Consider the following 26,821-nt stretch of genomic DNA (forward strand, 5'->3'; position numbering starts at 1 on the left):
CACAGAATAAGGGCCAGGGATTTAGCTCAGTGGTTTTGCCACCTGCTGCGCAAGCACAAGGACCCGAGTTCGATCCCCAGTACCAAAACAAAAAAAACCCCTATACTAAATATCAATAATAATTTCTAATTTGTGGAGTTCTTTTTAAGGAAAGAATCAAAATATTGGGCAAAAATAATATGCAAGACTGGAAACAATGATGAAAGGTAAACAGTCCTTGTGTTCAGCAAACAGTTAAAAATTTAAAGTTGTTCTAATAGACCACCAGAGTTGAGAAAAGAAAACAAGAAAACAAAGAGATGCTATTGGTAGTTTTAAATGGTAAAAGAGGGGTGTGAGGCAGTAAGGCACGGAAATGCAGGATTGGAATATAAGGAATAATATGCCAGAAACAAGTTCAAATAGATCATCATTCATAATAAATGTAAATAGATTTTAAAAACCAAAAACTATTGTATGACATTTGCAAGAGATTTACCAAAAGCGAATTAACATGGAAAGGCTGAAGTAAAATAACAGTTGGGTTATAGAAAAACTAACAACAAAGACAAACTCCTGCTAATGTTGATCACGAAAAGATTAGAAATACAAAGAAGAATATAAGGATAGATTCAGCAAAGATTAAAAGGAAAATAAAACTGGATAAGTTATTAAAAATCTTCCCAGCAGCTACCTAACTACCCAATTCCCTATGTGGTTCAGTATAATACATAAAGAAGTTAAACTTGTACAAGTGCATAAAAAAGCAAAATGAGCAATATAAACAATTTTTTTCACTAAATAACAAAACAGACAAAATAGACAAACTCCTAAAAATATATATCTTACCAAAACTACCTCAAAGTGAAAAACAAAGTTTATGTTACATCCAGGATCATTTTTTTTTTCCTTTTTTGGTACCAGGGATCGAACTTGGGACCTTGTGCTTGCGAGGCAGGCGGCAGAACCACTGAGCTAAATCCCTGGCCCTCCAGGATCATTTTTTAAAATTGAATAATACATTATGTCTGAGTTGGGTTTACCCTTCAAATACACAAGTAAATACAATAGAAAATTCATAAACACTATACATCTCAAATAAATTAAAGGAGAAAATTGCAACAATCTTTTTTTTTTTTTGGTACCAGGGATCGAGCTCAGGACCTTGCAGTTGTGAGGCAGGTGGCGGTACCACTGAGCTAAACCTTAAATGATACATAAAGGAAAAACATCAAATGAACATCAACTGATTAAAAGAAAAGCAAAGAATCAAGAAGACTAAGATTTTCAAGACAGAAATACCAAAGGGTTAAGGCTAAAAAGGTAGAGGTTAGGGGCAGGGATTTAGCTCAGTGGTTCTGCTGCCTGCCTCGCAAGCCCAAGGTCCTGAGTTCGATCCCCGGTACCCCCCCCCAAAAAAAGGTGGATGCTTAAAGTTACAAATTCAAATGCTTTCATGGGCCCATAGGTAACATAACACATGTCATCAAATACAAAAAACTATTGCTTGCCAGAAACACCATTATTTTAAGTGCCAGTAAGAAATTTTTTAAAGACAAAAATAAGCACTGCCAGTTAAAGTATACCGTAACATCAAAAGTAACAAACCACAATTTCAGAGTTACTAAAAAGTAAAAGATGTGACTTTTAGAACTGATGGAATATAGTAAAAGTGCAAAGTAGCACAGTATAAAACAAGAGGGGATAGACGGGGGCTGCACTGGTTGAATTTTCTTTAAATATCCAAAGATGACCATAAAAAAATATCTATAGGAAATTTACAGGTCCTGATTTATACAGGGGAGCAGGGAAATTTAATTCAGAGATGATCAGAGTAATACAATTTCGGTTCACTAAGATTTTTGAGTGAAACAATTACAACACATGTACAAAATACATGGTGCCTGGAGGAATATGCTGTTAAAATATAGTAAATACAGGTAGCAGAACTCCAAAGATCTGAGACTAGACTGATTATCCTTGTCTGCAAAGATGTTAAGAGTTATCCATGATGTTAGTAGATCTGAAAACTTATGTACTCGGTTTTAATTGCATGAGGATGGCAGGAGGTTAGCACAGGAGGAAAATGACCCTTAGGAGAAGAACAATTCCAGCAGAGGGAAGGGGGAGAGGTGTGGCAACAGAGACCAGGAATATATGTGGCAGGGAGAAGAGGAAGGAAATAGAAAGGACAAATCAACTTTCTAAACCATCTATTTTACTAACTTGATAAAAATATTTTAGAGTACTAAAGATTGATGAATACAAACTGAAATTTTTTCTTTACTTTTATCAAACTCCCCATAGAAGAACAGGAGCAAATAATCAGATGATATTTTTATCTATATGTCACCATTCTTTTAAAAACAAAAAAAGTGGGATGCTTGAAATCTATCTAGTTCTTGATAGTTTGTTTTTAAGGACTAAAAATTAAAGTGAATCATATTTTGTATGATGATAATAACTTATTACTAGTCATAACTTTCAAGATAAAATCCGAAGGAAAGCTTTGTCAACAATGGTTCCCATTATGAATTATGTTGTCATATGTCCTCCAAAATAATTACATATCTCTGAAGAATGACACTTTTAAGTACTCTCCTTTTTGAAAAGCAAAAGCAGGAAGAAACCTCACGGTTTAATTTTTGCCTGAGGGCAATACTTATATCAACATCACAAATATTCTCAATTTAGAACCTGGTATACTGGGCTCTCTTATATAGTGAAGACTGATTACTATATCTGCCTTATGGACAAATAATATAGCTAAGAGAGCTGATAATAAAAATGTGTTTATGGTAGCTAGGCAGCTGAACTTTCAAAGTCAAAAATAAAATCATTTCCCAATAGGTTTATTAAGAAAAAAGGACAAATATAAAAGCATCTTCTTTAATTCATAAGGAACTGTAATGACAAATGTCTTTCACTACAGAGTCTTCAAAAGTAGATACAGAATAAAAGCCAATTTTTACCAAAGATCCAAACCTCAACTGCTTTTCTTTTTTTCTTCCTTTTTTTCTTTTTGGTACCAGGGATCGAACTCAGGTCCTTGAGCTTGCGAGGCAGGCGACAGAACCATTGAGCTAGATCCCTGGCCCCCTCAACTGCTTTTCATATAAAAAAATGTCAACTCCTACATCATGGAGGCTCTTATAGTGTATCTCATACTCACACATAATCTCCCAGATGTGGTTTTATCATCAAGACCTAGGAATTGCAGTGTGTGACTGCGCAGCCTAAAACCATACTGCTGTTCTTTATCCAACATATGGGAAACCAGCTTGAGACCGAGGCCCACACCGATCAATCTAATGCAAAAGATGATCCAACTATGAAACCTCTAGACTTCTGATTTTATGAGTAAATAAACAAGAAAACTTATTTGTTTCTTTGGGAAGAGAACTCTTTTTGTTATTGTTGTTTGGTTTATTTACAATCATAAAGTCTAATTTTTCTCCAGTTAAATAACTATCCTAATAATTCAATCATAATTACTAATTCCACCTGCCTTCATTTATGTCTTCCTTAGCATATAAAATATTAAATAAACCAGTCTATTTCTGTCCTATTACTTTTTATTTCTACATTAATTTTGTACCAAAATTATATTAATTATTTTGCTTCAATTGAGGTGCAAATTAGTCTGATAAAAGCTGCCTTCCCCTAAACTAGACTCAATTGTTTTGGTTTTTATACTCAATTTTTAAAATATTCTTTAGTTATTCTAGATATTCTGTGAGAACTTGAGAATCATTCTATTTTTTAAAAATATTTCCATCAAATTTGCAAATTAAAATCTTTATAATATAATTTCTACCATTCCACATGGTATATCCTTCATTCTATAGTTGTCAAAATATTTTAGTTTTCTTTGTAAAAGACAAGTATACTGGTAAATCTGTTTTTGGTAGTGGGAGAACTGTGTTGTTCATTAATGTGGGTGATACATATATCTTTTCTGGTTTATTACTGCTAGTATGTTAGAATACTATTGATAGGTCTCCCACTACCTCAGCAGCTATTAGTTATAGTAGCTGCCCTATTCCTATAGTGCCTTGCCCCCTCCCCTGTGTGACATTATGCCAAGATGGTTGCTCCCACCAAAGAACAAACCCTTCTTCCCAGCATGCCCCTGTTCCCGCCTAGAGAGTAACCTAATACTCACTCACCTCCTACTACCTGGTAAGGTCACTGATTCCTCCACTCCCTAATTACTACCTCACTCAACCCCGCCTCAGCCCCTACAAACCCCACCCCAGTCTCTATAAAAGACTCTCCCTGCCCCGGCCATATTGCTTTTGTCTCTCCTTTGGTCAGAGACAGCCCGGTAGATCTATTCCCCTAATAAAGGCTTGTTGTGGCCTGGTCTGGTCTTGGTCTTTGGCCTTTTACCTGACAACTATTAGTTTTTGAATCTTGAAGCTGGCAATTTTTCTATATTTTTTTATTCTAATAGTTTTTTTTTTTTGGTACCAGGGATCGAACTCAGGACCTTGTGCTTGCAAGGCAGGCACCAGAACCACTGAGCTAAATCCCCAGCCCCTATTCTAATAGTTTTTAAGCTGATTCTTTGGCTTTTCTAGTTAAATAGTTTATCTCAATGTCATCTATAAATATTTATTTTAGCCCAATATTTATCCATCCTTTTTTTTACTACATTATCCAGAACTGTTTAAACTGTATTTAAAAAATACAGCGAGAACAGATATCCCTTAAGTTTGTTTTTTTTGGTTTTTGGTTTTTTGGTACCAGGGATTGAACTCAGGACCTTGCGCTTTCAAGGCAGGCGGCAGAAACACTGAGCTAAATCTCTGGCCCTGTTTGGTATTGTTTTTATTCATGCATTCAACAAATACAGCTTTCTACTTAACCCTGCTATATAGCCAGTGGAGATAGAATGGCAAACAAAACATATAAGGTCCTGGACCTAAGGGAATTCATAAACTCACTATTTACTATACTGCCACCTCCCAAGATACCTGGTAAAGAAAGTTGCAAGACCACAGCAGATTGTACACTTGGGTGATTTTCTAGAAAATTTTTAGGAAGCATAAGTCATGTCACCGAAAAGCAGTGAAGTCCAAACATCGGTTTGGATTTTCAGCTTCTAATCTGAGGTTACCTAGTAGATCATCTGTTATAACTAGGCACACATTAGCTTTTGTATGTTTGTGTATATAAGTTTAAAACTTACTTTTAAAATCTTATAATTTAACTATTTAAAAACAACCTCACTGCTACTCTTTTTTTTTTTTGGTACTGGGGATCGAACTTGGGTCCTTGCGCTCGCAAGGCAGGCAGGCGCTGGAACCACTGAGCTAAATCCCCGGCCCTTCATTGCTACTCTTCAATCATTACTTCTATTTTAAAATGTCCCAATGCAATCTTCTGGAAAATGAACTTAAAAGTAATTAAAGAAAAAAAAAAAAGCCAGGCATGCTGTAAATCCCAGCACTTGGCAGGCTGAGGCAGGAGGATTTCAAGTTCAAGACCTGCTTCAGCTACACAGTAAGTTTGAGGGTAGCCTGGGCTACCTAGCAAAAACTTAAGTATAGCTACCAGAAAACCACCCTCCATTGCTATGTAATCTCGCAGTTTATCACTTTGGTACTTTCATTAGAAGTAATAAATTCACAAGGAAAGACATCAGTAAATAGGCTAGCAGATGCTGCAGACAGACTAGGTCACCGAGGAAAAATGACTAATTCAACACAAAAAAGATACAATAACTGAAAATGTTCCCTATCTGACAAATAAGATTCCATTTCTGAATCCTAGCAACTAAATAAAAATAAAGCTGTAAACAAGCAATGTAATTAAATGTGCTTAGAAAATCAGCTATTTTTAATTAGCAGGTATTTGAACATTTGTACATGGGTATTTTGAAAAGTCTTCTGAATACTTTATAAATATTTCTCAAATTTTCCTTTAAAAATCAAGTGACAAATCTCATCAAACCACTTGTAGTAACAGAAGAAACTAATATAAGACATTGAAGTCTATTGTTGACTTTTAAAATACAGGTTGCACTGGACAACTGCTAAAGATTCAGTGGGTATTTCCCAAGGGCTTTGAATGTTCATAATACCCTTAATAAGTATAGATCATAATATTAACTACAAACAACACAATTTGTTACAGTTCATATTTTGTTTAAATTTATCTATCCTACACATTTTCTTTCTGAGCACTTTAAAGAAACCAAACAATGTTAATTTATGGTAATTAAAGACACCAAGCTTTGGCAAAAAAAATAAAAATAAAAAATAAACAACAACAAAAAACAGGACTTTACAAATGTCAAATAAACAAAGGGGCAAGAAAAACAAGAGAAGTAGCTACATTTCCTGACTAGACCATCACAGGTTTGTGGATGAGCTTTGTGCTTTATCCTGGAACCTTCGTTAGGTCAATTCTCAAAAACATTCAGTGATGGACTTCATAGAAGCTGGCTATTCTCTACAAATAAAGCTAAACAAGGATCATCTAAGTTACAAAGCATGAAAAAAATGTAATCATCAAATTTAAAGGAATTTTTCATGTGTTCTTTTAGTGCTTAGGGTATTCATTAAAACTCAGCTGAGTTGTCTATCAGTTTATTTCTCTTCATTGTTGACCGTACTTATCCATTCATGTGCCAAATTACCTAAGACTTAAGGATAGTGGATGGATAGATCAAGGGATGGACTGTATATATGCAGTGATAATTCAGAAAAGATCTTAAAACTATATGTAGAACCAAAGAAATGCCAAGAAAGAGAGAGATTTAAGAAGGGGGTAGGCACAGGCATGGTTGCCAGGAACAAAATATGTTTACTATGAATAATCTATCAGCAGTAATGTATCATACCGAAAACTAGTTTTGCATTTTATATATGTCTGATTTAATCCACTTGCTTAATGTAGTGTAAGCCCAAGCAACACTTTTCTATCAAAGGAGGAAGATCTTAAAGAAATTCTCTGATTATAATTACATACAATAGAATAAAGAAGAACTTAGTGGCCTGATTCAGGCCTTAAATTAATAAAATTGAACAATCTGTTTAGTACATTTTTCAAAAAAACACTGAAAGGAAGGAGATCAGTAAGAAGGTTTTCTTTTACTTACCTGTAACCCTCTCCTTCGCAGAATACTGGAATCGTCCATCACAGATAACAGACAAAAAAAGCCACTCCTCAGTCAACTACTAGTGCCTACTTACTGCTGGATAAAGATACAGTCTTCAGCACAACAAGCTGTACCTGCTAACCCACAGCCCCACTAAATCAGGCCAGTGTCAGTACAAAATTACTACACCTCACACTAGAGCCACGTTTTTCTTCATAGGAGATACAGAAGGATCTCACAGAAATGACTGCCAAAACGAGAAATTTACTATATTTGTTTTTCTTCCATACTTACTCTACTTTGGCTGAAATTATTTGAAATAGCAAGAAAACAACAAAGATCCCAGAAAAATAAAAATGACAATCTTTGATATCCTGACTTCACTGCTTATTAAAAAGGTTTAGCAAACAAAACAAGAGTCTCCACCTGCAGTTACTAAGCTCATAAAATCCATGTCACGTCTTTCTTCCCCAAAACAAAACCACTCCACATACATTTTTAAAGAGATAACAATTCTTCAGAAATACAAAGAAAAACATATTATTCTGATGTCTGCTTTTAGGCTCAAACTGCTATAAAACCAGTTATTTTGATTAAGTCGGCAAAATTCTTTTCATCTCTTGTATAGACAAAGCAAATGTCAGACTCTTCGATACTGTCACAAGCTCTTTTGTTTCTTTATCACTATACAATATACGCTGGTTTTCAATTCTTGGACAGTCTTGAAAGTCTCTCTCTTCAGGAGCTTGAATCATTGCTAATGTAGGTTTTGCTGCTCTTTTATGTCCTTGGAGGGGGCTAGTACATATGTTGTAAGCCCTGAGCAGAGACAAATTCATTCATCTATTCATTGCTGACAGTGCTGTCAGAGGAAACGTTCTCCATTCCACCAGACTTCTAAAAGGGCACAGCATGAAAAAGCTTCCTTTCACCTAAGCTTTAATCATCTCAAAACTGTTTCATTGGTCACTGGCTGTGATTTTCAAAGTAGGATTTCAGCCAAGTTTAAAGATGTTTGTCTCTAATTCATGGCTCAAAACATATACATGTTTACGTTTTAAGATGGAAAGGTTAGCACTCATGATATGATTCTGTCACTTAAACATCCATAAGCAATGTTTAAACTTTTCAACTTAATAATATTTGTCAGAATCCTAATAAATAACAGGCAAGGTGAGTCAAGCTGGGGATTTTTCTAACAACGCACAAGAAAAATTGTTAGGAAAGGCAGCACTGTATTTTTAGGAAGAAGACTAAACATTATTTTATAATTCATAACCATTATTCTTCAACTATAGGACATGCTGCAAAAATTCACTCTACAAAAGATTCCAGGAAATATTAATCCAAACTTCCTAATCTGATGTACAGTATACAGTACTCTAAATCAGCCTGTCATATTCTCAAAGGAGTATATGTAATAACTATAGGACAGAATCAGTCTGCATCCAACAAGAAGAAAAACTGCCCCTCCTATAATTATGACAACAGCAACCAACAGTCTCAGGGCTCGAAGGAAGCTCTCTATTTACAAGAGCTTTTTCTTGTCTTCGTACAACTGATTAGTCACAAGAGCTAGCTAGCTACACTGCTGAAAACAGCATAAAAAAACAAGATCCATCACCTTTTTATTCAACAGAAATGTTCTAATCCTTAGCACAACCAGTGTGGTCTTTCACTGTGAGAGCTAATAAATCCCCATTTCCATGGACTCCTTCCATCTGCTGCTTTAAACAACCAAAGGCTAGATTATGTCTATGGGGAAAACAAACACAAGACCTGAACAGACAGCTGATTTTCACAGTGTAAACTATAATAGTATACTACTGTCTGCAAAGTCACAGGTTTCTAAAACCATACCTTCTCGTCAAAATAATTGTATTAACTAAAACATATGTCTGCAGAGAGAAAGCAGAAGTAGCCTCTAATTCATTCAACCCTATAATGAGTAGAAATATTTCAAATGGTGTATTATAAGCTATTCAAATCAGAGATTCAAAATTTAAACTATTCATTTACTAATTAAGAAATCCATTATTATGCCAACACCTAAGATAGGGATGGGGAAAGATTATCAGGATCAACATTACTCATAAACGAATTATTCTACTTGAGAAAGCCAAATACAAACAAGTAATGATCATGCAATGTGATAAGTTCTATATCAGAGGTGTGACAATGGGCTATAAAAGTATGGAAGAGGACTCAATTCATTATGATGGGAAAGATGAACAAAAGCTTCCAGAGGAAGTACCATCTGAAAATTAACTGAAATTAATGTTACAGGATTATCACCCCTTGGCCAAAACAGGCCCCCTTTTCAGCTTAAAAATCTTCAACCAGTCCTTACTACCTAAAAAATTAAGTTAAAAAATTTCTCCCCCTGAAATTCAAGGCACCCCATAACATGGAAACAACAGACTTCATTCTACTACATTACTGTTAACTTAGCCTTCTAATCAGAAAGAACAATGCATTGTTTCCTGTCCACATCCTATCCTTCCCCACCTCAAATCCTTTGAGATTAAGCAGAAATATAACATCTACCTTGTAAAAATTTATCTTATTCTTGAGATCACCGTATGTCTGAGAGAATCTTTTTTGTTTGGAGTTGTGTGCCCTTTTTGAAAAATAATCCATTAATTCTGTTTGCCAGGAGCAATCTCAGTCCCTTGGCTCAGGTAATTCATTTCAAGTGGGGCTGAAAAATTAAAAGAGGTCAAATGGAACAAAAGAAGTGAGATGAAACTACAAAAGACTAAATGTTTTCTCCCTAAGATCAAGAAAAATGCAAGAATGCCTTTTCTCTTCACTTTTATCCAACAATCCACTGGAGTTTCTAGCCACTGCAAAAAAACCAAAAAAGAAATGTCATTTGCATCTAAACTGGAAAGGAAAACTAAAAATAATATTTATTCATAAATGACATGTTAATTTACATAAAAGAATCTAGTAGAAGGGCTGGGGATTTAGCTCAGTGGTTTCACTGACTGCTGCCCAAGTGCAAGGACACAAGTTCGATCCCCGGTACAAAAAAAAAACCCTCAAAATAGGGCACATACCTAAATATAAAACCTAAAACTATAGCAATATTAGAAAAAAAACCAAAATCTTGCTTAGAGTTTTTTTTGATGCATCAAAATTGGTAAATTTTATTTCTAAATTAAGAATTTCTTTATTCTTCAAAAAGCACTGTTCTGGATACAAAATCAACATATAAAAATTAGCATTCTTGTACACCAATAATGAGAAATCGGGAAAACAACTCCATTCATAATAGCTTCAAGAAAAATTAAATACTTAGGACTCAACCTAACCTAGGAGGTGAAAGACTTCTACAGAGAAAATTTCAGAACACTGACAAAAGAAATTGAAGAGAACATTAGAAAATATGTATCTTATTCTTGGATTTGCAGAATTAATATTGTGAAAATGGCCATATTACTAGAAGCAATCTATAGCTTTAATGTGATTCTTATTAAAATAACAAAACAGCCAGGCATGGTGGTGCATACCTGTACTTGGGAGGCTGAGGCAGGTGGATCGCCATGAGTCTGAGGCCAGCCTGGGCTGCATAGTGAGTTCAAGGTAAGCCTGAACTACATAGTGAGACTCTGTCTCAAAAAACCAAAAAAAAGGCCGGGGATTTATCTCAGTGGTTTCACCGCCTGCTGCGCAAGCGCAAGGGCCTGAGTTCGATCCCGGGTACGAAAAAAAAAAAAAAAAAAAAAAAAAAAACCAACCAAAAAATACATAAATAAACAATATTCTTTACAGAACTTTTTTAAAAACCCTAAAATCATACAGAGTCAGAAAAGACCCAGAGTAGCCAAAGCACTACTGAGCAAAAAAGTAAAGCTGGAGAGATCACAATACCAGGTTTCAAGACCACAATGAGATTAATAGGAATGTAGTTCCTATTAGAATGCCTAATATTTTAAAAATTGATCATTGGCACTATTGGAAAGTACTGTATGTAGAAAAACTGAAACCCTTATACAATGCTGGTAGCAATGTAGAATTGTATGCCACTTTGGCAGTTACTTAAAATTTTAACATATACCTACTGTATGATCCCACCATTCCACTCCTAAATATTTATCCAAGGGAGAGAAAATTGTATGTTCATCAAGAAGAAGCATGTTCACAGCATTACTTTTAATAGTCAAGAAATGGAAAAGGGGAAAGGGACGTAAGGGTGGGTAATAAGAGGCATAAATGTGATTAAAATACATTATACACATTAAAATCTCCTCAAAAGCACATGAAACTAAGGGGGAGGGGTGGAACAAGGATGGTGATGGGGGAGGGATGACTAAAGTATGTTATGTAGCTGGGTGTGGTGGCACACTCCTGTAATTCCAGCACTTGGGAGGCTGAAGCAGGAGGATCACTGTGAGTTGAGGTCAGCCTGAACTACACAGCAAGACCCTGTCTCCAAAAAAAAAAAAAGTGTGTTAAGTGCATGTACAAATCTGCCAAAGCAAAACCCATTACTCAGCATAACCAATATGCACTAATTAAAAAAGAAATGGAAACAAGCCAAACACTCATCATCAGATCAAGGAAATAAAAGATGCTTTAGCCATACAGTGGAATACTTCTCAGTACTAAAAAGGAATCAATTATTGATACATGCAACAACCTGAATGAATCTCAAAATAATTATACTAAATGAAAGAAGCCTCACCAAAAAGAGTACATACTACATGATTCCATTTAAGTAAAAGCCTAAAACTGTCAAATTAATGTATTGTGAGATAAAGCAAATCAGGGATTGTCTGGGTATGGAGGTAGGAGGGAGAGAGGTGTTAAGGAGGGAAAGATTACATATGGGCACAAAGAAGCTTTTCAAAGTGATAGATGTATCTATAATATTGGTTGTAGTAATGGTTTTGCAGATGTACACATGCCATAACTTATTAAATTGAACATTTTCAACATGTAAGTTATTGTATGCCAATTATACGATAACATTATTAAAACATATTTCAAATTAAAACGCCAAATGTTCTTTTTGTTCAACTCAAAACAATAAGGCTTATATCCAGGTCCAAATACATGATGAGCTTTAAAAAAATCATTATTCTGGCATTCAAATCCCCCTTTGACTTTCATAAGTAGAGTTTCCTTTTTTTATTTTTTACTGATTCAGAGGTTTCTGTTTGACTTATTTTAAATATATTTTCCCAGCATTTCTAGGCATACAGACCAGGAGGAGGGTTCTTCAGCTAGCATATTATCTCTAAAGTCTGAAAGAATTCTGAATTCTAAAATACGTCTCCCTCCAGGTGTAGTGGCACATGCTTATAATCCCAGCACTCATGACGCTGAGGCAGGGAGACTGCTGCAAGTTCAAGGCCAGCCTGATCTGCATAGTGAGATCCTGTCTCGATGATGATGATGATAAAATACATCTCCATCTAAGGTTCAAATAAGAGCATGTAATGCTCTATTATCATGCACTAGAAGTTAGCTTTCCATGTTTTCATTCATGCATATTCATTCATCTTAAACCCCAATTTAGAAAGTACCATCTCAGACAAGATATAAATATTTGACACACCCTTAGCCTTTCTTAGAAAAACTATAGTGATTTAATATAGTCAATACCTAGTACACATTATTAAAGGATAGCTTTATATCTGGTGCAGTGATTTGAAACCAATATAATCCCAACATTATCGAGCATACTGAAGATACCAATATATAAAATAATCTTTGCCCCAAAGGAACTCTAATGCAATAGAAGAAATTAAAAAATAATCATCAATGTGCATGTTGCAGTTAGTAGGTTAATTTTATTAAAAGAAAAAAAAGTGTGTAATTTCTAAACCAGTTGGGGTTGGATAAAAAGAGAAAATAATAACCAATCAACACAAAAGAAATGGAAAAGGCAAGACAGAGAGCACCTAAGACAGCAGATACAAATCAGTAATTACAATATAAGTGAATACATTAAATACTCTACCATTAAAAAAAGATTGTCACACTGGATGACTGAATGAATAAGTAGATGGCCTATGAAACAGAATTTTTTAAAATAACAGTTTGGCAAAAATTATAACAATTTTTGTATCTTGCAATGTAGAGATGCAAGAAAACATGTTTTCAGATATTGCTGGTGGAAGGTCAACCATCAAAAACAACAGTAACTACTAAAATAAAATACTAATATAGCCTTTGGTCCAGCAAACTAATTTTAGAGCACTTATCTTAGAAGTATCAGTATGAAAGGTTATGTGAACATGGATATCTATAACAGCATGTTTGTACTACTGCTAGGAAAGGAAAAGATAAGACGTTTTTAAAGTTCCTGAAACCTTCAGCTTCCCACATCCCAGTGGTTTCCAAACTTATAGCACAGCAAGAATCAACTTTTTTCCAGGCTGGGATTTAGCTCAGTGGTTCCACTGCCTGCCTCGCAAGCGCAAGCTCCCAAGTTTGAGACCCTATACCAAAAAAAAGAATAAACTTTTCTTTTTTTTTTGGTTTTTTGAGACAAGGTATCACTCTGTGTAGTTCAGGCTGATCTTAAATTCACTATGTAGCCAGGCTGGCCTCAAGTCCGAGTTATCCTCCTGACTCAGGCTCCTGAGTGCTGGGATTACAGGTGTGCCCCACCGTGCCAGGATAACCTGGGAAGCTTTTTAAAAGTGATCTCCAATGGGATGGGGATTTAGCTCAGTGGTTCCACCGCCTGCCTCGCAAGCACAAGGATCCGAGTTCAATCCTCGGTACCAAAAAAAAAAAAAAAGGCATAAAAGTGATCTCCAGGTCCCAACCCATCCTGATTAAATTCAAATATTTGGAATGGGGTGGGGGGTTGGGCATCAGTATTTTTAAAGATTTCCAGGTGATTCCTATATGGAATAAAGTTTAGAAACTGATAACACTACATCTCTTAAAAAGTCTCTGGCTGAGAATGTGGCTCAGTGGTAGAGTACTTGCCTAGCATAAACAAGGTCCTGGGTTCAATACTCAGCATGGGATGGATTAAGGGTTATTTTATTTTTCATGGTACTAGGTATTGAATCCAGAGCATTTGCTCTAAACTACATTCAGAGCTTTTTTTTTTTTTTTCTTCTAAAACATGGTCTCACCAAACTGCGCAGATTGGACTTGCAATTCTCCTACCTTACCCACCTAGAGTGCTGGGATTATAGGCATGCGCCACCATTAATGTAAACCTAGGAAGATAACTCCTGACAATTTCCACAAACCCTGCATTTCTTTATGTTTTGGGAGTTTTCAAGATTATCCCCAGGTTCAGTGATTCTCCAAGGTACTTTACAGAACTCCATATATAGTACCTCTCATGAGGAAAACTAATTATAGTAAAAAAATGCAAATCAAAATCAGCAAATAAGATTTTCTGGAGAAAACCAAGTACAACCTTGCAAGAGTCTTCGCCTACATAAGTCACACAAGGCACAGTTAATTTCTCCAACAACAAATTGTGAAAACCCATGTAAAGTATTGTCTACCAAAAAAAGGATAAAATATATATTGTCTACTAGGAAAGGTCATCAGAGACTCAGTGCTCAAAGTTTTTATTGGAGCTGGTCACATGGCATCCTCTGCTTCCTACATATTAAAATTCTGGACTCCGACTAGGAAAGCAAATGTTTAGCATAAACTACATTGTTTGTACAGTCTAAGCACAGTGAGTCACGTTTACCATTCAAATAAATTTTTGTCAGTGTAGGGATATGTTTACTATTCAAGTTCCCAAACATCACCAAAAGCCAACCTTGAACAGAAGGCTGCTAAAGACAGCAGTATCAATCTGCTGTTAACTGTTTTCTGCACACTACTATTTAACATTCCTCACTTTTAAGGATATCACACAGCATAAGCAGAAACCAGTTTTGTTCCCTAGACATTCTACAGTTAAGACACATTGCAAAAATGGGGAATGAAAATATGCTCAATGTTGATGAGAAAATAAAAGAGAATGCAAGTTAAAGACCTAGACACAGGATCTAATAAGTAGGATCTAGTAAATATTAATTCTCTACTTTAATTCAAGTACCTGCTTAAATGTCAAAATGTCCCAATGGAAATGCTTTTTCAGTCTTTGCTCAATATTATTGAATACACCTATGCATAGCTAAAACATGATGATAATAGTCTAATTTAAAAAGTACTGATATTTTCTGTACAAGATTACAAACAAAACCTGTAGCCATAACTTTTAGTGATTTAATGATACTATTTTCTTTGACAAATGATACTTTGTGAAAATTTTGCAGAAATATTTCCCCCTGAACTCTATCTCAACAAATTCAGTAAGATATCTTTCTGTAATCTCAATAGCTATGTTTTTTAAGATCTTCAAAATGGAGATCTTCATCTTATATCTTCAATCTTCTATCTTCAATAATTAGTACATATAAGATGGAAATAAAGACTGCATTACTTACAGGTCCTAGAAGTTACAAGGCACACCAGGAAGTATGTGGATATGGGGATGAGGAGATCTAGGAACCAACATCATTATTAGGATCCAGGCAGTTATTCAAACATATTTCCCTGGAAGAGTTTTAGTCGATAGATTTAAAGCAAGCAGGCACTGGGCCGGGGATTTAGCTCAGTGGTTCAACCGCCTGCCTCACGAGCGCAAGGTCCCGAGTTCGATCCCTGGTACCAAAAAACAAAAAAACCAACCAGGTACCAAGTTCCAGTAGGTCACACTGCAACTGACAAGTGGCAACTGCCACATATCTGCCTAGCACATGCTGGGTGTATGGGTAAGCAAGGTCAGTTCAAGCAGGTTGCATCTAGCTATCTCAGAGGAAAGGAGTTAACAGTAAATAGTTATGTAATTCTTACCCTTCTGCCTTCTGCCATTAAGGACACAACAAATAAGCCCTCACCATATTCTACTCCCTTGATCTGGGACTTCCCAGCCTCCAGAACTGTGAGAAATGAATTTCTTTGTATTTACCCAGTCCCAGGTATTCTGCTACAGCACAAAATGGACTAAGACATTAATAAGCTAGCCAATTTATCTTTCAATTTTTAAAATTTTAAATGTCCTTAGAAAAAAGAGAGGCCTCTTTTTCAAGGGAATACGCTTTAAATTCTTTACAAATCAACTCAAAAGAAATGATAAAAATGTTCAACAATCCAAACTGAATTTTAGCTCCAAGTTTGTTGAGACAAAAATATTAAAGTTGAGAGCTGGGGATTTAGCTCAGTGGCATGGCACCAGCCTCAGAAGCACAAGGTCCTGAATTCAATCCCCGGTATCAAAAAAAAACAAAATTAAAGTTGGGTTCTTTTGCTACTTGAAAAATGAAATCTCCCAACTTTTGTTTTAAAATCTCTTATAAAACCCAATTCAAGCACCTGCCTCACAAGCGCAAGGTCCCAAGTTCGGTCCCAGGTACCAAAAACAAAACAAAAAACAAAAAAACCCAATTCATTCTTGGAAAAGGCACTAGGTGGCATTATAAACATATTCCTCTTAACAAAAACAGAATCCAGAGTGGAAAAGACAATGCGTTGATAGGCAACACATGTACTTTATCTAAATTTCTGTATTTCTTTTTTTTTTTTTTTTTGGTACCGGGGATCAAACTCGGGACCTTGCGCTTGCCAGGTAGGCGTTGGAACCACTGAGCTAAATCCCCGGCCCTCGATATTTCTTAGTAAGTTAAGATACTTCACTATTTGATACTATTTGCGCCCTTTCACACATAAGTTTTTCATGCTCTCTTACATCCCTTTTCTTTCTCTGTACTCTCTTGTATGGTAACAATCCACACTTTCCAGATATAGCCCTTAAACTTCTCCTCTTTCCTCGGACTTCTTCTAACTCTTATGAAGGTACCTAACACATGTATATTTAAATGTGAAAGACTGAATTGAACTGTTTATCTCATGTCATATACAAATTAAATATAGTGAATTTTGATAAAGATTTAGAGAAATTAGAACACTCATACATTGCTAGTGAGATTACAAATTGCTAAGCCACTATGAAAATGTTTAGTAATTCCTCAAAAAGTTAGATCTCCATATGACACTGCAATTCTCCCTCTACATATATACCCAAGAGAACTTAAAACTAGTACAGAAATGTATCTATATATATGCTCATAGCAGAGCTACTGACTTTTTAAAAAATTTTATTTTATTAGTACATTTTAGGTATACAATATAATGACATTCATCATTGGAAATTTGCATCTTTACATAATCTCTCTTGGGTCTTATTTTTTTCCTCTTCCACTGCCCTCTCTTCAACCCCTCCCATCCCTCTCTATTTACAAAGACTTTTCCATTTTCTCATTTTCTCACATTCCATTCCCTTTCCTTTCCCCTATCCCTTCCACTTCCCCTTCCCCTTTGCCCCTTTTCCTATTTCACATTATCTATTATACCTTTCAGTCCTTATTTACACTTTCAGTTTCTCACACTAGAGAAACTACTCGGTATTTACACATGTATGTCCTATATATTTCACTTAAGAGTATCATCTCAGTGTGCACCCATTTAGCTATAAATGTCTCTAATTTCTCACTTTTTATGGATGAGTAGTACTCCATTTTATTTAAAAACCACATTTTCTTTATCCAGGCTCCAGTTGATGGGCATTTGGGCTATTTCCAAGTTTTAGCTATTACAAACTGTGCTTCTAGGAACATAGGTGCACATATATTACTGTGGTATGATTCTTTTAATTCTTTGGGGAAGATTCCCAGCAGGGGAATAGCTGGGTCAAATGGGACTTCCAATCCTAGTTCTTTAAGGTATCTGATTTTCTACAGTGGTTGCACCAGTCTACATACCCATCAGCAGTGGAGCAGTGTTCCTCTTTCCCCACAGCCCTGCCAGCGTTTGTTATTGGTTGATTTCATGAGAGTAGCCCATTCTTTCTGGGATGAGGTGGAATTTCACCATTGTTTTCATTTGCATCTCTCTAATGACCAGTGATGCTGAACATTTTTTCATATGCTTATTTGCTACTTCTACTTCTTTGTCTGAGAAATGTCTGTTCATTTCAGATGCCCATTTTTGGACTGGGTCTTTAAATTTGGGAGGTCTGATTTTTTTAAGTTCTTTATAGATTTGAGATAGTAGACTTTTGTCAGAAGAACAGCAGGTGAAATTTTTTTCCCACATTTGGGTTGTCTCTTTACTCTGTTGATGGTTTCTCTTGCTGTGCAGAAGCTTTTTAGTAAGAAGGGATCCTACTTGCTGATTGTTTGTGCTAGTTCACAGGCAACTAAGGTTTTCTTCATAAAATCTTTTCCTACACCAATGTCTTCAAGAGTTCTACTGAGGGGCAGAGGATTTAGCTCAGTGGTTCTGCCACCTGCCTCACAAGAGCAAAGACCCGAGTTTCATCCCCAGTACCAAAAAATAAAAGAATAAAAAAAGAGTTCTACCTAACCTCTGTTCCAGCCGGTTCAGCATTTCTGTTTTAATATTTAGATCTTTAATCCATTTAGATTTTAGTTTAGTGCATGGTGAGAGATATAGGTCTAGTTTTAATCTTTGGCAAGCTGAAACCCAATTTTTCCAGCACCATTCATTAAAGAGGCTATCTTTCCTCTAGTGAGGGTGTTTGGCTCCTGTGCGGAAGATGAGGTGTCTGAGTGTGTCTGGAGTTGTTTCTGCATCTTCTAATCTGTTCCACTGGTCCTCAGGCCTGTTTCTTTGCCAGTACCATGCTGTTTTTATCACAGTAGCTTTGTAGTATAGTTTCAAGTTGGGGGTTGTAACACCCCCTGCCATGTCTCTGTTACCTAGAATTGCTTTTGCTATTTTGGGTCTCTTCTTTGTCCAAATGAATTATTGGATTGTTTTTTCCAGGTCTGTGAAGTATGCTGCTGGGACTTCAGTTGGGATTGCATTGAATCTATATAGCAGTTTTGGAAGTATGGCCATTTTCACTATGTTGATCCTTCCTACCCAGGAGCAAGAGATGCCTTTCCATTTTCTGATATCATCTTCAATCTCTCTTTTCAGAGAAGAGCTCTTTGATTTCTTTTGTTAGGTTGATTCCTAGGTATTTCAGGTTTTTGGATGCTATTGTGAAAGAAATTGTTTGCCCTATGTCTCTCTCAGTGAGTCTGTTATTCATGTACAGAAAAGCTATAGATTTTTGTGTGATGACCTTGTATCCAGCTACTTTACTGAATTTGGTTATTAAGTCTAGAAGACTTTTGGTGGTGTTCTTGAGGTCTTCTATATAGAGTATCATGTCATTTGCAAAAAACGATAATTTGACTTTTTCGTTTCCTATCTTTATTCCTTTTATTTCTTTCTCTTGTCTAACTGCCATGGCTAATGCTTCCAAAACTATATTGAACAGGAGTGGTGATAGTGGACATCCTTGTCTTGTTCCTGATTTTAGTGTGAAGGATTTCAGTTTTTGACCATTTAGTATGATATTGGCTGTTGGTTTTTCATAGATGGCTTTTATCAGATTGAGATAGAGACCATCTATTCCAATTTTTTGTAGGGTTTTTATCATAAATGCATGTTGTATTTTGTTGAGTGCTTTTTCTGCATCTATTGAGATGATCATATGGTTTTTGTCCTTGGCTCTATTAATATAGTATATTACATTTATTGATTTGCATATGTTAAACTATCCCTGCATCCCTGGGATGAATCCCACTTGGTCATGGTGTATGATCTTCTTGATGATCTTCTGCATTCTGTTTGCCAGTATCTTATTAGGGATTTTTGCATCTATGTTCATTAGTGAGATTGGCCTATAGTTCTCTTTTTCAGTTGGGTTTTTCTCTGCTTTGGGGATCAAGGTGATGCTTGCTTCCAGGAATGAATTTGGGAGTATTGCTTTCCTTTCAATTTCATTGGAGAGTTTAAACAGTAGTGGCAGTAGTTCCTCTCTAAATGTCTTATACAATTCGGCAGTGAAGCCATCAGGACCTGGGCTTTTCTTAGTTGGTAATTTTTAATTACATATTCAATTTCATTGATTGATATTGGGTTGTTTAGAATTTTTAGGTCTTCTTCAACTTTGGTAATTCATACGTATCTAGGAATCTGTCCATTTCTTCTGCATTTTTCATCTTATTGGCATATAGGTTCTTGAAGCAGGTATTGATGATCCTCTGGTTTTCTGCTGGGTCCGCTGTAATTTCACCCTTTTCATTCCTAATTGCATGGATTTGGGCCTTTTCTTTCCTTTTTCTGATGAGGTTGGCTAAGGGTTTGTCAATTTTGTTTATTCTTTCAAAGAACCAACTCTTGGCTTCATTGATTTTTTGTATTGTTCTCTTAGTCTCCATTGCATTGATTTCTGTTCTCATCTTTATAATTTCCTCCCTTGTATGAGCTTTGGGTTTGTCCTGCTCTTCTTTTTCTAGAAGCTTGAGGTTCAGCATCAGGTTATTTAATTGGGCTCGCTGTTTTGCTAATGTTGAGTATTCACTGCTATGAATTTCCCTCAAAAGACTGCTTTCATTGTGTCCCATAGATTCCAATATATTGTATTGTCACTGGTTATCGACATTTTTTAAAAGGTGGATATGGCCAAAATGTCCATAAGCAAATAAACAAATTTTGTGTTGAATACACACGTTACTCAAGCACAAAAAGGAATGACGGGGGCCGGGGATTTAGCTCAGTGGTTCCCGCCTCACAAGTGCAAGGACCCCAGTTTGATCCCTGGTATTAAAAAAAAAAAAAAGGAATGAAGTACCAATACATGCTAGAATGGGAATGAACTTCAATACATTATGCTAAGCCAAACACAAAAAGCCACATATTGTATAATAAAATTTTATGAAATATCCAGGATAAATAAATCTATAGAGACAAAATGCAGTCTTTTTAACCACCTAACAGTTTACCCTGAGCATCACTCAGGCTGTACATTTGTTTACATAGTGACTATCCCAAGTATCACTCAGGAAGGTGTAACTTCAACCAGTCCATTCTTGTTTGCACAAGATACACTAGTATGTCTGTTTATTTGTTTTATATTCACTATTTTTTGTATACTTTTTTATTTAGAATGGTGTATTCTCTTTTGATGTTTGTTTGCAATGAAATCTAATAAGTTCTGGTTATTTTCTTTTACTAATTCATGTTCATTTTATTTGTGAAAAATAACCTATAATTTTGTGTTATAATCTATAAAAACTCATATTGTAAGTACATTAGATATAACTGTTATACTTCTCCAGAACTCAGTGATATTATTTTACAATACAAAACGGAAATGTTTGGGACACTGAAACTGAAATGCCAAAAGATCTGCAAAATAAAAAACTGAAAACAGGAGAAATGTTAGTATACCAGAGAGGAAAACTCTTGTGTTATGAAATGAAAAGACAAAAAGAAGAAATGAGTGGTCAATAATTATAATAATTCTATGAGTGGTATTGACAAGAGTTGACCACCATCTAACAAGCTGTTCTATAATCAAAAAGGAAAAAATATTACTATAAAATATTTATGCATCTTCTGGATGAAACAATATGGAACTCGTTTGTTATTTTTTCAAAACAAAGGGGTTCAAAAAGTCATTTACAATTTAGATTAGGTTTAATAGACCAAATAATTTAAAAATACGGAATAGCAAAACACCAACCAGCAGTACATCATCGACATCTTCACAAGTGGGTAGACATTTTGTTGCAATTATACCACCAACAGAAATAAAGGAAAAGGCAACAACTCCACCCTCACCACATGGTGTCCAACACCAGAAACCAGCTGACCACCTGCTCCACCTTGTGCCACGGAGTACAGCAGCTTCCTGGGTATTTATTGTACCACAACCTGGGCCTACAGCCACTAGCAAAGGAATCAGTGACAATGATGACCAAAACCCATCAAACCCTCCTCTTCTCCACACACCAGTGACACAAAGTATGTGGAAGTCAGTCAGACTCCAAATGGGCCTCTGGGCCCACATAGGAGCTACTCACTTCCTGCTGGCTCTTTCCTAGGTCTCCTCACAGTATCGTTTTCAGGGACCACAGTTCACCTACTCTATTTATTCACCCACTGCATGCCTTGGTATTCTGGTTCTTCTCTGCCGATGGTAAGGACTTGTGCTACCACCACTGTGAGACAGGGCTGCTTACACCTCAGGAGTGGACAACTCAAAGACAATAATCCAAAGAGAATTCAGAAAGAGACAAGATACTACAGTTCAGATTATAACGTTGCATTGTGTATGGAATGTTTTAAGATATACCATACACAGAAAAATTATTGAATAAATTGGATAAGATTGTTTCTAGTTTTTATCTTATATTATCTTATAAAATTAATGAAAAAAATATGCAATTTTTGGTGATCTTATATTTAAACAATTAGACCAGGGGGCCAGGGATTTAGCTCAGTGGTTGCGCTGCCTGCCTCGCAAGTGCAAGGTCCCAAGTTCGCTCCCTGGTACCAAAAATAAATAAATAAATAAATAGGTAGGTAAGTGGCTAATATTGTTCTGGTTATCTAGATTCTTCATATTTCAATATAAATTTGATATACTCATGTCACTTTCTGAAAAAGGCTACCTAGGTTCATAGGACTGCCCTGGTCCTAATCAATGGGAAGAACTTATACCTTCATGACATGAGTCTTCCAATCCATGAACATGTTATATCTCTCCATTCATTTAGGTTTTCTTTAATTTCTCCCAGCAATGTTTTCTAGTTTTTAATGTACTGCTCTTGCCAATGGTCTCTGAAATTTAAGTATTTCATGTTTTGAATATTTTACATTTCAGTTTCTGATTGTTCATGGTTAGTATGGAGAAATACAACTGATTTCTATATATTTCCAAATAGAGATTTTTTTTTTTTTATAGAACCCTGATAATAGAACTGGGGCATAGTTCAGCGGTGGAAAGCATACTTTAACATAAGTAAGGATCTAAGTTCAATCTTCAGAAAGGAGGGTAGGAAGACGGAGAGGGTGGAGTAGGATTGAATCCACATGGCATTTTAAGCTGGATATAGTGGCACATTCACATAATACCAGCTTCCCCAGAAGCTGAAGTAGAAGAATCACTTCAGTCCAGGAATTCAGGGCCAGTCTGGGCAACAGAGTGAGACCACATCACTTTAAATTTAAATTAAAATTTTAAATGGGTAAAAAAATGAAAATATAAGTCACAGGAAAAATATTTAGAAACACTTTGTACCAGAATATATAAAAAACAATAACCCAAACATTTTAACAGACATATCACAGAATACATATAGATGGCAAATAAACTTATAAAAATATGTTCAGCTTCATTAGTCATTGGGGAAATGCAAATTAAAACCACAATAAGATACCCTTACATACCCACTAGTATAGCTAAAATTAAAAAGATAATAATACCTAATGCTGACAAGGATATGAAGCAACAGCTTATAGAAAAGCAAAACTGGTGTAGCCACTTTGGAAATTTTCTTATAAAGAAATCTAGTCATTTCTTATAAAGATAAACACACACTTACCATACATCTCAGCAATTTTATTTCTAGGTATTTTCCTGAGAAATAAAAGTATATGTTTAAATACACATGCAAACATACACACACACACACACACACACACACACACAGAGTACATGAACTTTCATAGCAAGTCTTTCCACACCAAAAAAGCCGGAAATGATCCAAATGGTCATCAACTAGGGAATGAATTAACAAAGTCTGATATACCCTTGCCAATGGGGCACTTTTCAGCAATGAAAAGGAACAAATCACTTGATACTCAAAACAACATGAATGAATCTCATTATGTTAAGTGAAAGAAATCAGATTTTACAAAAGACTATATATTATAGAATTCTACCTCTGTTAAACTGGAAAACGCAAAACTATAGTGACAGCAGATTAGCTGTTGCCAAGGGCTAAGGCTAGGAAGAGGGAACAAATAGCAAAGGAACCTAAAAGAACTTTGGGGGTAACAAATATTCTATATGATTATTGTTCCATATCTACATTTATGATTTGTGGTGGTGATGATATTCCTATGTATCCCTGCCAAAGTTCATCAAATTAAACTCTAAAATCAAGTAAATGCTATTCTATTCTACGTACATTATTCCTTAATAAAACTGACTAACATATACAGATATTTCCATTTTTTTCAACAGAAATGCACAGCTGCAGAAAGGTAATAATGAAAGAAGAAGTGGGTGAGTTTAGAATCACTGAAATAAGTAAAATTAGACTTTTCTTTGTCGTCACACATCAAAATTAAGCAAAAATAACAATTAAGAAATGATAAGGTTGGCCAGGTGTGATGGCACATGCCTGTAATCCCAGCACTTGGGAGGCTGAGTCAGAAGAATTGCTGCAAGTCCAATGCCAGCCTGAACTGTATAGTGAGACCCTTTCTCAAACCCCCCCAAATGGGGGAGGGGTTATCTGTCAATGAAAATAATATTAAAAAGAATGATGGGAAAAGGCTTTAAGAAATATCTTAGATTTCTGTTATTTCCTTTAAAACCATGCATCAAATATGTGATCTCAAAATAAAGTTCTGAAATATTATTAAATTTAAAATAAACCTGGCCAGGCGTGGTGGTGCATGCCTATAAGCCAGCATTCTAGGAAGCAAAAGCAGGAGGATTTCAAGTTCATATGCACCCTGGGCAGCTTAGCAAGACCTTATCTCAAAATAAAAAATAAATAAAATGGGGATGTAGCTCAGTATAATGGCCCCAGGTTCAATTTCCAGTGCCACAAAACAAAACAAAACAAAACAAAACAAAACAAAAAAACTGTAATACCAATTACTTGGAAGACTGAGGTAGGAGTATCATGAGTTTAGGGCCACTCTTGGCAATTTAGTGAGACCCTTATACCACAAAAAATAATATATTTCAGGAAGGAAGGAAGGGGGGAAGGAAGGAGGGAAAGAGGGAGAAAAGGGAAAAGGAGAAAAGATCTGACAAGGACATTGGAATTCTCACAGTTTGCTGTATAAAATGGTATAGCACCTTCTCTATTCTAGGCCTCAGCTAGGAGACTTTATGAATCACTAGGAGTTCATAGACTGCTAATCTGGGGATCGATCAGGGCAACGGCATTCTGAGCGGGCTCCTACCGGGTCCAGCCTACTTCCTAACCACATGTACAGCCTTTGTTCCCCTCCCACTGCCTCTCACGACTACCTCATTAATCTGTGCCTCTTTCCATACAGGGAAGCCCTTTTCAACTCTTCAGACTTCTCTGACAGATGGCTGAGCTAAAATTGATGAAAGTTGAGGCACAAAACAGCTCTTTGGCCCATAGCAGCTGTGGAAATTTACACCTCCGGGGCGCTGGAGGCTGTTAATAGGACAGACGTACGGCTAAAATGCACTTTTTCCAACTTTGTCCCCATGCATGATGCACTAACAGTGACTTGGAATTTCCGTCCTCGAGATGGGGGCCCTGAACAATTTGTATTCTACTTCCATGTGGATCCCTTCAAACCCATGAGTGGGAGGTTCAAAGACCGGGTGGTCTGGGATGGGAATCTTGACCAGTACGACGTCTCTATTATCCTGTGGAAGCTGCAGTTCGATGACAATGGAACATACACCTGTCAGGTGAAAAACCCACCTGATGTGGATGGGCTGATAGGGGTGATCCGGCTCAGCGTTGTGCAAACTATACAGTTCTCTGAGATCTACTTCCTAGCACTGGCCATTGGCTCTGCCTGTGGGTTGATGGTCATCATTGTAATCCTGGTGGTCCTCTTCCAGCATTTCCGGAAAAAGCAATGGGCTGAAAGAGCTCACAGAGTGGTGGAGATAAAACCTCATGAAGAAGAAAGGCTCAACCAAGAAAAAACGATCTCTGTTTCTTTAGAAGACACAGACTAATATCCCTAGATGGAAGCTGAAGATTTCCAAGATTTCCTGAAGTTCATGGAAATTTCTCTTTGGTGTTTCCAGTTGTGACCTGTCTTCTGACAAGTTCTGCAGAACATACCACCGAGATAAATAACATCTCTCTGCAGGCAGCACAGAGCTCTTGAGCAGATGCCAGCAGACTCACACACAGTCTCACTGTTAAGCTTTTATTTAATTTCAGAGTACAAATACTTTTCAAATCCACATTAGCTTTTATAAACTAAGAAGCTACATTTTTTCCCTTACAACACTCCCTTATGGGGTATGACTTGTAGAAACATATACTGGCAACAAAAGGGATAAAGGCCAATTTGTCATGACATTTCCTTTCACACATTAGTATCTTGAGAGCATCACCCTTGCTGCTAAAGTTAATGTTTTCTTTCCTTCTCACATTTCCATTAAAGAGGAGCTAAACCTCTCAGCCATTTTTTAATTAACAGGAAATTCCAAGGACAAACTGTTAAGTGTGATTTTTATGGTTCTCCTCAAGTATGGGACACGCCTTTGATGAGATTTTTTGTTTTTGTCAGTTAATGCAAGATTTAAAATAGCACAAGTCCAAATCATTCAGTAAGTGCAAAAGGTTACAGAGACACTACTGTATTGGCAAATGCCATCTCAGGATGTATCATGTGTCATCTTTTTACTTTATTGGGAAAATAATTAACAGTGTAGGTCTTTCATGAGCTGTGACTGTTTAGCTTTCTGCCCTGCCCTTCTATTCAATTATCTTTAACAACAGAGCAAAATCTATGCTCGTTTGCAGACTGGAATCAGTAAGCAGTTTAATGGAAGGATTCTGAGAAAGTACACAGTAACTTTAAAAATTTAGGGCTGGTGAAGAAGATCAACTCTAAATGATGATAATTTTGTACAGTATTATACAAAGTTCA

General features: G+C 36.1%; 1 protein-coding gene and 1 pseudogene across 11 annotated transcripts in view; one reads left to right on the forward strand and one right to left on the reverse strand.

The window, feature by feature from the left end:
- Positions 1-26,821, reverse strand: part of Mast2 (microtubule associated serine/threonine kinase 2) — a 260,674-nt gene that overhangs the window by 141,025 nt on the left and 92,828 nt on the right. Inside the window, exon 1 of one of the 11 annotated variants that reach the window (XM_087214753.1) lies at positions 7,088-8,074. The exons of the other annotated variants lie outside the window; for them this stretch is intronic. Within the exon in view, the coding sequence (XP_087070879.1) occupies positions 7,088-7,126 (39 nt within the window). The 5' untranslated portion in view covers positions 7,127-8,074. Of the gene's footprint in view, positions 1-7,087; positions 8,075-26,821 lie in introns of those variants that run through there. 11 annotated transcript variants of the gene reach the window in all.
- LOC106008510 (myelin protein zero-like protein 2 pseudogene) lies at positions 9,266-26,483 on the forward strand (annotated as a pseudogene).

Source organism: Heterocephalus glaber, unplaced genomic scaffold (genome assembly GCF_053883595.1).
Source record: "Heterocephalus glaber isolate CG9 unplaced genomic scaffold, H.glaber_assembly_v1.0 deba00001451, whole genome shotgun sequence".
NCBI classification, from domain to species: domain Eukaryota; kingdom Metazoa; phylum Chordata; class Mammalia; order Rodentia; family Bathyergidae; genus Heterocephalus; species Heterocephalus glaber.